The 11,010-nt window shown below is 44.9% G+C and overlaps 1 protein-coding gene across 1 annotated transcript; it reads left to right on the forward strand.

Annotated features, from left to right (window-relative positions):
* Window positions 1-389: 389 nt before the first annotated feature.
* On the forward strand, window positions 390-5,836 carry LOC147420327 (uncharacterized). Its single transcript, XM_086504911.1, has 5 exons — window positions 390-1,188; window positions 1,259-1,354; window positions 1,563-1,590; window positions 1,876-3,229; window positions 4,436-5,836. Exons 1-5 carry the CDS (start codon window positions 1,091-1,093, stop codon window positions 4,759-4,761), a joined length of 1,902 nt encoding a protein of 633 aa, XP_086361037.1. The 5' UTR covers window positions 390-1,090; the 3' UTR covers window positions 4,762-5,836.
* The last annotated feature ends 5,174 nt before the right edge of the window (window positions 5,837-11,010 follow it).

The following is an 11,010-nucleotide window of genomic DNA, read 5'->3' on the forward strand; positions in this document are numbered from 1 at the left end:
CTACAAAAGACATCAAGCTTAAGCACTTCCCCAAAACTTTCAAAATGACAAGGAAATCGGAATGTATTTTAGAACTCAAACGAGGAGAATGAATACACGAATTAGGGAATGTGGGATAAATGGGGATATAGGAGAAGAGAATGCAAAGCAAGAGGAGAGAGAGAGAGAGAGGTGTATAGAAAACTTGATGAAGCGCACCACCTCCTGTGGCAGTGTGGCGTTCCCCTCTCTCCGGTCCGTGCCCCCTCTCCTCTTTGGCTCACACATCAATCTCATCGCAGTCCCTTCAGCAATCTCCATCACAGTTTGTAAAGGTCCCCCCCCCTTCTCTTCTTCCTCAGCTCTCTCAGCTCCCCGAGTCCCTTGCAGAGCCCCCCTTTTTACCTCCCCCTCCCCCTCTTCCCGACCTCCATTGCCCCTCACCTTCTTACACTATATCTCCTGGGCACTGATCGTATCCCTCCTCCCCAATCCCTTTAATCATCGCATCATCACATTCACTTAGCGCACGGGTCCCTTCGTTCCACACGCAGCAATAGTAGCCTCCCACTTTTGAATCAGTGCGACGATCTTTCTCGCCCAACATCCTCGTCTGCATTTAGACGCTACCCATCATCCTTGTTCCAGAGCCCGCACGCACACCCCGGCCCCCTCCCCTCTCCCTCTCCCTCTCCCTCCTCCCCTTTTGATTCCTCTACACAGCTCTTATCATCACACATAGCTGCTACTATTTCTGCTGACTTCCTTCTTCAACTCCTACAATGCGAGCACGCAGCAGCTAATTTAGGGTCCTCTTCTCGTCATTTCACACGAGCTACCAGCTCCCGATCCCCCCTGCTCTCTCTCTCTCTCTCTCGTACACACACACATACACACAAACAGCCTCCTGTTCGCTCTCCTTTAAATACACTTCTCTCTATCATTTGTTCCATTCATTCCACACAACCGTTCCCTCTTAGTTTGCGCCCTATGTGTTGGATTCCTCTCAGACTTTGAGGAAGTGAGATCTATGGCACGCAATAGAGTATTGTCTGGTAGCTTGCTTGCATCTGGGCTTTTCAAGGATCACCTCTTTCATAGCCATTAAAAAATGGGCCGTATGGGGGATGGTCTAGTAGCGGAACTGATGATTGTGGGCTCTTTGATGATTGTGTTGGGTCTACTGGGATTGTTTGGAGGCGTCTTGGGGTAAGGGTGTAGCTGTGCCCCGATGCAAACACACTTTATCTTTATCTTTGTTCAATGTAATGGTTAGTAGAGCAGCAGCAAGCGTCTACGAGTTTCAAGGCCCTTGTGGTGGGCATGAAGAGGAGCCAGACGTCATAGAGAGGGCTGTAGGGGGGATGTTAATTAGGTAGTGAATCAGTTCAAAATTTGAGGCAGAGAGGGGAGGGGCTAAATGGAGTGCGTATATAGCAGGGAGGGGCTAATTTAGTGCAGGGTCATACTTGGCAGGCGTGAGCTAGATAGCTCGAGGGAACGTGCCAAGTTACGAGAGGCATACATGCACAGTATCCGAGAGAGAGTGTATTTAGAGCTCTGCTGTTTTTCGTATACTGCAGACAGATAGAGTTGTGCGGCAGGGGCGAGGTCGCTTAAATTTCTCGTTAGGCTGGCGCAGCTGCAGGTGGCCGAAGAAATCGGTTTCGAGAAACGGGAGCCATCTATATTTTCGAGCTCACCTCACCTAAGCTCAAATTTCCTTTTTACAGGGCAAGCTTGCAACGAGGCCTGTGTGTGTGTGAGAGAGAGAGAGAGAGAGAGAGAGAGAGAGAGTCCCTATGTATCTTACACACTTAGCTCTCCACTAGCTCTGTATAGGCGCTGCTGCTTGGGAATTAGGGCTGTGCCGTGCCCCTATATATTGAAGTCTAGGGATTCACTGTGGCGCCAGCCGTGGCTTCTGCAGGCAGCGGCACTCCTGCGCCGGACTGGGCCTTGGCGTCATCCAGCTTGCAGCAGCAGCAGCCGGAGCCCCCTTCCTCTAATTCGAGCTCAGCCGCAGCTAGTCGCTCCCTCAAAGAACGTGACTTCTCCCTCGGCTTCAACGGTGGCTCTTCTGACAAGTTCCCTCCCCCCTTCGACTCTTCCCGATCGAGCCTCGGCTATGGATATTCCTTCGATCCCTCTCCGTCTGACCAGCTCCCCTTGGGTACAATACTGCCTGTCCCCCCTTCCCTGAACCTTGCCACTCAGGCCCCACTCTTTGGTACGCCTACTAGATTTGTGGGGCTTGCCAATCCGGACCCAACCTATGCGCGACATTTTAATATCTCCCGCAGCAGCAATGAAGATCAGCTCCTGAACTTCTATGGGCAACGACTGCCGTTCAGGACTCGCGATGATGATGCAGCAGCAGCGAGAGCCAGCTTTGTGAGCTACGAAGTGCAAGCGCAAGCTCAAGCTCGGCTGCAAGCGGCTAGTAGAGATCAGGCCGAAGAAGAAGCTGCAGCAGCATCAGCACATGAGTCCTTGCAACTTCCCGGTTTGAGGAGAGCAGAGGAGGCCGGCTCTAGTAAGGGCAGGTCTGTGTCGATTGTCTCGCCGACAGCTGGCGAAGGAGGGCAACATCCATGGGCAGTGAATATACTAAGCAGAGCAAAAGGTAGCGATTCAGAGCAGCGAGGAGGAGCGGGGGCCAATGAGAGTGAAGCTGCTGGGGGTGGGGGGAACAATGAAGGGAACGCGACTGCGAGTATAAGCGTAGCGGATATGGAGCTCTTAGGTTCACGGGGGGCGCAGGAGGCGGAGCAAGCACAAATGCAACAGATGATGCAGCTGCAGCAGCAGCAGCATCAAGCGCAAGCGCAGCAGCAAAGGGCGATGCAAGCGGAGCCCATATTAATGAGACAGAGGTCATCCAGCAGCGCGACAATTGCGTGCCAGGACTGTGGGAACCAAGCCAAGAAAGACTGCGTGCACTCAAGGTGCCGCACGTGCTGTAAGAGCAGGGGCTATGAGTGTGCCACACATGTGAGGAGCACGTGGGTGCCGGCGGCGAAGAGGCGGGAGCGGCAGCAGGCAGAGCTGGCAGCGCTAATGGCGGGGCAGCCCGTTCCAAAGTCAAAGAGGGCGCGCACCTTGGCTCTCGCAGGCGCTGCCGCCCATTTCGGCCACCACCACCACCCTCACGCTGGCGCCTCCAGCTTTACTTCAGCCTCAACTGGCACGCCTCCTCGGACTACCTCCGACTTCAATGCAGCGGTCCTCCCCATATCTCTTCAACAAGGTCAGCTCCTCTCTCCCCCCTCCCCCCCACACACACACCTCACACACAACGCTTCCTTAATGGCACGAGGAAAATTTTTGTCCATGTAAAATGCACCTCCGAGGCTCCGTCCCTTCATCTCTCTCTCTCTCTCTCTCTCTCTCTCTCTTTGCAGCTTGCTGATTATTCCGTTTCGTCTTTGACCTCACCGTCACTTTTCATGTCCATCGTCGACAAACTGTACTGAGCAAACGTAAATTTCTGTCACCAATTTTCCTGAGATCGTGAAAAAGATGGGCCTGTGTTTCATCCTCGTAGAGTCTGGAAGAAGCGACATACCTTGGGAGCTGCTCATGCGTGCATTTATTCTGTTTCATTTTCTTGGCTGGCTGTCCTTCCGACTGACCCTGTGACTGAAAGCCTAGCTCTTGGAGCATAGCTGCACACCTTAACACGCTCATGCTGCAGCGAGAAGCTTGCGGACAACTGTGTTAACCGGCTGTGCAAGCAAGTTTAAGGTTGCTTCATTGCAAATGTCGCTACAAGTAACCTTTTCACAGGAATTCCAAGCAGCCTCGCAATATTAAAACTGCCATGATCTAGTAGGCTGCCAACAGCAGGTAGGGCGATATGCACGCTAATTGGGCTTTTAATACTCTCAAGCAGCCTCGCAATATTAAAACTGCCATGATCTAGTAGGCTGCCAACGGCAGGTAGGGCGATATGCACGCTAATTGGGCTTTTAATACTCTCGACAGCTAAGACTAATGCTGCTCGAAAAGCTGCATTCTCAATTTCATCCGCAACCCACTAGTAAACAAGCGATGTAGGCACCAGCCTATTGAAAATTTTGAATTTCAAATTCAATTTCAAATTCAAATTTTGAAGGGCATTTGCTACAGCGATGTAGGCACCAGCCTATTGAAAATTCTGAGCATCCTTCTGTCCGAGCGCCGGCTCATACTCTGCATTGAGCTTGTCTGTGTTTTTGATCTTTTAAATTGTTAGCATTGCCCCCACTTGTCCATCAGTAGTTTCGCTCTTCATGCTTACAAAGATTGTTCCATGAACATCATGCTGTAGGGGCTGCAATGTCGATCGGATTTCTGAGCATTATCTTATCCATAACGATCTTATGCCATATAGTTCTTGTGAAGGGTCATATGTATGCATGTCTTACCTTTGAGTAGACAGGGAAAATTGATTGTCAACATGTTTGAATTGCAGAGTCTATGTTCAGGGCAGCCCTCCCTCGAGAGGTCACGATACATGATGCAGTTTTCCAATGTGTGAGGTTGACGGGGATATCTGATGGTCAGGATGAATATGCATACAGAACTGTTGTAAAGATCGGAGGCCGAATATTCAAAGGGCTTCTCCACGACCAGGGTTCATTGGATAGAGTTAATGTCTCTTCGGCAAACGTTCCCGAGCTGCAGCTAGGCGGCGGCAGAAGTGCTCCATTAAGCTCTGCTCTCATAGATTTGGCAGGTATTTATGGGACTCCTGGAAACACTCTTCTTGGAAAAGAGACTATGCAGGGCCCTTTCTAATTAACATGAAATTGGCGTCCTCCAAGCGACAGTGCAACAATTTGGGATTCATTAACATTCGCAAGGTACAAGATTCAACACTTGATATCCAGAGTCCTGTAGAATGGGCCTTCTTAACATTAGATGCATCTTGCTGGTCTCCTGGGGCTCTCTCAAGATACATCGCAAAGATGTCACCAATTAATACAGGTCTACATATAGGAAATACACATTTGTAGTTTCAGAAAATGCTAGTGAAGCAATTTTGACATATCATTGCAGCAACGTAGTAACAAATGCATAGCGTCTCGAAATTGTCAGATTTAACATTTTCAATGCGGATAATAACACACAGACCAGCAATGCCATACGCAGGAAAAGCTCATGAGTTCATATTTAGTGGCACACTGTCTTGGGGGTATCTCAGATGTATAATTCTGTGTAATGATGGATGGCTGAATATATAAAAAGGGATCATCTTAGATTGAAAGTACCTGCAACTTCTTAACATTAGTCAAATGCATGAACCAGGCTTCTTTGCACCTTAGGCTAAGACTGCCTGAACAATCATCTTAGCCCCAGCAATTGTGGAAACAAGAACGAAGAGATTTTATTCAGTGCAGCCTTCATTGTACAGGAGATTGGTTCATCAATTCTTGCCAATAGGCTCGGTCTTCAATGCTACGGTTTTCCTCCACCGTCTCACGCCAGGGTGCAAGTGTTCAACATCCCTTCAGCTATGATGATGAGGAATGAGCTCAATCCATCCTTGCAATATATGGATGAGGCATATATATATGTGCATGTAGTTTGCAGGTGATCGCGAGCAACTCCTTCAGGACATTTCTGCCTGTAGCTTTGAATCCTTGGGGAGCAGTGCTTCAATAGAGCCTACTTAAAGTAGATATAGAGAATTGAGGTTCTCATACTGCATGAGCTGAGAGCTCACCTTGCTTCCCGATGACAATTCTTATTTCAAGCATTACTGTAAAACGAATGTAGGACTGCACGAAGCCGGGGCCCTAGTTACTGGCTGTTGTGGGTTTGCTGGATTCAAGGATCAGAAAAAGAATTGATTACAATTTTTTGGGATAAAGATGTGGGCTTCATTCCTGTTGTTGAGGTTAGGATGTTTTGGCTATATTACTGCGAGTTTGACAGTTTGCATATCTTTGAGGTTTTAACCGAAAACAAATTAATTATGCGTGGGTATAGAAGATGAGAGGGGAGATATTCGAGCCCATGGCAGCAGTTTATTACAATTTGCAACAGATTTTTGGTTATGAAGGATGAATTCAATTTGTCCAGGTACGTCCGGCAGCGACTGCCAGATAGGGCCCAGTCTTGATGTCCTTACGGATATGTCGAAGTGTTCTCTACTTGATTAATTCAAGATGACATATGGGTTTGACAGTATGTTGCACTGTTGTTATTGAGTAATATGATGGATCTCCATATGCAGCCAAAACTGAAGGCTGAAGTCTGTTTAGACAAGGCTATATATTAGAGAGCAATCTGTAGGAAGACGTTTGATCCGAGATGATGGGAAGTAAAAGGCTTGATCAAAGAGGGGAGGGGGGGGGGGGTGCTAGAGCTTAGGGACATATGCGCTACAAAGCGAGCTATAGAGCTACAAAGAGAGCTATAGAGCTACGTTTACCAGAAGGAAGCTGGAGAAATAATTCACTTGCCCCACAAAATGTCCATATGACAAAGCGGAGAGAGAACAGTGCGCTAGAGGACGCTTTCGTAGGATATATTTTGCGTGCGATGCTACAAAAGGCTTGGACTTGGGATGGACTCTACAGAGGCTGGAGGTGAGAGCTCTCTCTCTCTCTCTCTCTCTATATATATATATTATTATTAATTATTATGGCTCTTCTACTGCACTTCTCTATCACTCATTCATGAATGTGCGGCTTTCCCTACTCGACTGCTCTCAGCTCAAATCAGCGGGAAACGCGCACGTACAGAACTATTAGGCCGGAAGCATTGCGCCAGCAGCACGTCAGCCATCATCTCCCCTCCCTCCGTTCCTTCCTCCCTCCCTCCCTCCCCCCCCCTCTCTCGCCCACGCATCATCCTGTTTTTTGCTCATCACCGTAGCTCCTCTCTCTCTATTCACTTCTGTAGATCTTGCCCATACGTGGAATCCAAGTTTCGAATAGTAATCATCGTAGCGAAGGACAAATAATAAAAATAACAATATTTTCGGCATGGAAAATTGAAGAAAAAAAAATCGAGAAAAGAAACGAACAGAATCCATTTTTAGTTTCTCTTTGCAATCGCAGCGGTTTTTTTGATCAGAAGCGCGCGAGAGTCCAGCCTTCTGTCTGCTCTGCTCTTCCTGCGCTGTCTTCTTTTGGGCCTTTTCTGGTGGGGCCAAGCCTGCATCTCCCCAATTTGAATGGCATCCCGCAGTCGCAGGCTTTTAGTCAGAGCTTGCCTCAAATAATGTGACTATAAAAATCAAAAGCGGGAGAAAATAATAAATGCCGTCATATACTAATATTCCCAATTTTCTCACATGTCGATATTCCGAAAGGACGCAATTTTTCCTTTTTACGAGCCCAGAAAGTCTTTACCATGCTTTCCTTTTTTCGGGCGCTTTTTATTTATTCCTGGTCCGAAAGGAGGGCATACAGTGGAAACGTAAAGACACACCAAAATTGAAAGTAAGTAATTTTTTTCTCTTCCCTGTTCTGCTTTTTTGAAAAGCGGGGGAACTTGAGAAGAATATATTTTTCTTTAGAGAGTCAACATTGAACTGAAGGGGAGAAGAACAAAATTTGAAATGCCGAAAAAGGGAGGAGCAGCAGGAAAACCTGGTCATGAGCCTGCCTGGCCCAGCTGAGAGCTTCTGACTGCCGTTTGTTTCAGGCCAAAGCAGAGACCATAAGCCATGACTCATAAGGACAAAAAGGAGTCTGTCTTTCAAATCCGAAGCTATCTTCTTGATTTTTAAAAATACATTTTCTCGTCTATCAATTTCCTTCTGTTGGAAATTGCAATCTCTCAGATTCTCTCTCTCTCTCCCGCTCTCCCATCCGAAAATATGTGGAAGGCCTCGGCATATTAAAAAAATATAGTAAATAGTAGTAGCGTGCACACTGCGCACTCTGATGTAGAAGAAGAAGGCCAAGTACTTTTGGCCCATTTAAGGATGAAAAGCGCTGGCTGATATATTGGCTTGCATGCGGAATATTATACCATAAAGAAATCGCCCCTTTGCTAGATAATATACCTAGGCTAGATTTGTGCTTTTCTGGTAGCAGACACTGAGAAGGAAAAAAGCACCTAGGCGGTGCTGCAGTTAAAAGCCGCACCCCCTCTCGCTGCTCATGATGGACAAAAAAAACGAGAAATTGAAAAAAATAATAATAACTGAGTATTTACACCGGGACTTGCTACCTGGATTCCGCAATCGGCACCTCTCGCATTCGAGAGCGATGTATAATCTCTTTCCTAGTACGGCGAAAGCACTCTGCCAACCCCCCACCCGTTCTAGTCATTCCTTGCTTCTGTATTCCTTAGCCCGTTGTAGCTATAGCTAATACAATGCTGTTGCTCAGTTTGCACGTAAAGCATGGGCTTACTTGAGAACCTGCCAGTTATTAGCAGCACGATCAAATTTGTAAGTCACGTGAGCACTGTCGAACGTAGTTGCATTTGAAAGCTACGTCGTCCAATCCTTCCAAACCAAGGTCCATTGATCTGTGCTTAAACTACCTTCCATGCTTTCCACATGAATTGAACTCAAGGTCCTCAACACTTTACTAGCAAAGGCCATATGCACCTCAACACTTTACTAGCAAAGGAAGTGAGCATATCAAGACTTAGGGTGGTACCCAAGATATGTGGACACCTCCCACTTTCAAGACAAAAACTAAGTACTGTAGAGGCCCATTAATTGGACACAATATGGTGAGAGATGGAGTGGTTCAATTGAAGTGTCAATTTTCTACTCGTGGGAATGTGCGTTCAATTCTGGTTGCTCCTTGTCCTTTTGCAATCCTAGAGGTGTGTCGCTAGACTTAGCAATGGGAGATGAGATCTCTTAGCTCATGGAACAAAAGAAAAATTATAGGATAAGTCCAAGAGGGGCCAAAATTTGGAATTGAAGGCCTAGTTTGACAATAGCAAAAGCACTTGCAAACTAAGCTTGCATATGCAAACAAGCAATGTTGTTGCTTTAGGGATAAAGAACATTCAAACCTCTACTCGGGGGTGCACTATGTAATCACGCTAATATATAATGTGAGTTTGATAGGAGGGGTTTCAAAATGCAAAAATGTTTAGCGATTTAACCGAGATACATTTAAATAAAGGGTTTTTATATTCAAATTTGATTTTTTTTAAAAAAAAAGGAGTCATTTTATTCATTTATACATGTTAAAAGAGAGGTTTTTTAAATACCCCGCAAACACACTTTACATGGCTGGGTACTAAATGTGAACCCCCCGATAACTTCTATTAGTGCAATCTATAGGTAGCAATATAAATTACCACAATTGACCAACATGACGATGCCTTTCAATGTAAGCACTTCTCATTCATCTATATTGAGCATTTTCTAGCGTTTTGGAAGATTTCTTGCTTCTAAAAATTTAAAATCCTTGTGCCATGTCAATTTGCTGATCTAGTTCAAGTTGTTTAAAATATGCATGTTATTATATTATGATTTTGATATACAACAGTATTTCACTATTACTCTATTATGGTAGTGACGTGTGCAAACACTCTTTTAGGATTATTGGGGCACTTTCTTTCCTCTTTTGGGTAGCGTCTGTTAAAGTTTGTAGCATCTCAAGTGAATAGCCGGATGTGATCCCAATATTTATTTTGGCTTGAGGTGTTTCTTTTACCTATTTGTCAAATCTTGGGTAGGGCAATCTGCTAAGGTGAGTATATAAACACATCTATCTTCCGTTGTATAATATACTAATTCATTGTCAAGGTTGATTGGTTTAAAAGAGAGTCTCTCTCTCTCTCTCTCTCTCTCTCTCTCTCTCTCTCTCTCTCTCACCATGAATATTTGAAAATATCTATCGCGATCTTTTGTCATTGTTTATAGAGAAAGTGTCCAAAATGGGCTAGCCAAAGAAGAGACAGGGACCGGGGGACATTTTTTTGTGATTTAAGTATTGTTGCAAACATTATCACGTTTATTATCATGTACATTATTGCGGTTACTTTCGCACGCATTACCGCTATTATTATCGACCACCGCTTTGATGCTAAATTATTCAATTTTGGGTAATTTTTCCTATTTTGCTTGTGAAAAATATTAAAATAGTATGGTTTTAAATTTCAAAAAATGGATGAACAATTATATTAAAGCATGAAACGACGGTTATTTGGATAAATTAGGTTACACAATGCATAATGTAACCACTTTGTCACAAATGTTGAGCCACAAGAAAAACACCTATTGTGCATGAAATAGAAGAGGCTCGTGCTCTTTCCCAAATACCACGCATGCATTTCACTCGAGCGACTATATCCATGCTTTACATAATGGTGGCGACATGCTCTCTTGCTATGTAGAGGTGTTGAGCAAGGAGCACAATAAAGGAGTGCTTCTTCAAAGCAATTTCCAATAGCGAAAGCACCACTATAAGAAAAGTAGTCTATAACCGATAACATTGTTGCGGAAAAAAAAAATGAAGAGAGAAAAAATTGTGTGCGCGGCACAAAACACAGTAGTGGTTTGAAAGCAATAAGCGTGATAATAGCAGCACTAATACATCTGTTGCTATTATCTTGATTGTTGCCACTGCTATTATCGCGCTTATTATCGCTAAACGGTCATTTAAAAATAAAGGTTCTCAAATTGGGTGGCCCAAATGAACACCTTTATTTTTTACCTGCATAAAACAATCAAACATCAATTGTTTTTTGAAAGAGTATACAAAAAAATCAAAGAATTGAAACTGAATTTACTTTACCTTGACAATATAATATGCAGAAGATCAACTATTTAAAAAAGTTACAAATAAAATGTAAATAGTTGTATATATATTGTGCCAATAAAAATGTTTCTATGTAGCCCTCCTATCATTGTTGTGAAAAACATTGACTGGGGGCATTGGGAAATCTAGCATGCAGTGCGTCCTCAATGTAGCGTGCATGATTGGGTAGTTGTTCTCTGAAATTTACAAAACAGTCCTTATACGTTGAATGTATAAGAATTTGAAGATGGCGTAAAAATGCCATGTCGTGTGCTGTATCGAAGTCCACCTCCTCGCCATATTTTACTCTTTAGTAGCG

The sequence above is a fragment of the Adiantum capillus-veneris genome, chromosome 28 (genome assembly GCF_014529385.1).
Source record: "Adiantum capillus-veneris isolate H3 chromosome 28, ASM1452938v2, whole genome shotgun sequence".
In the NCBI taxonomy this organism is placed as follows: domain Eukaryota; kingdom Viridiplantae; phylum Streptophyta; class Polypodiopsida; order Polypodiales; family Pteridaceae; genus Adiantum; species Adiantum capillus-veneris.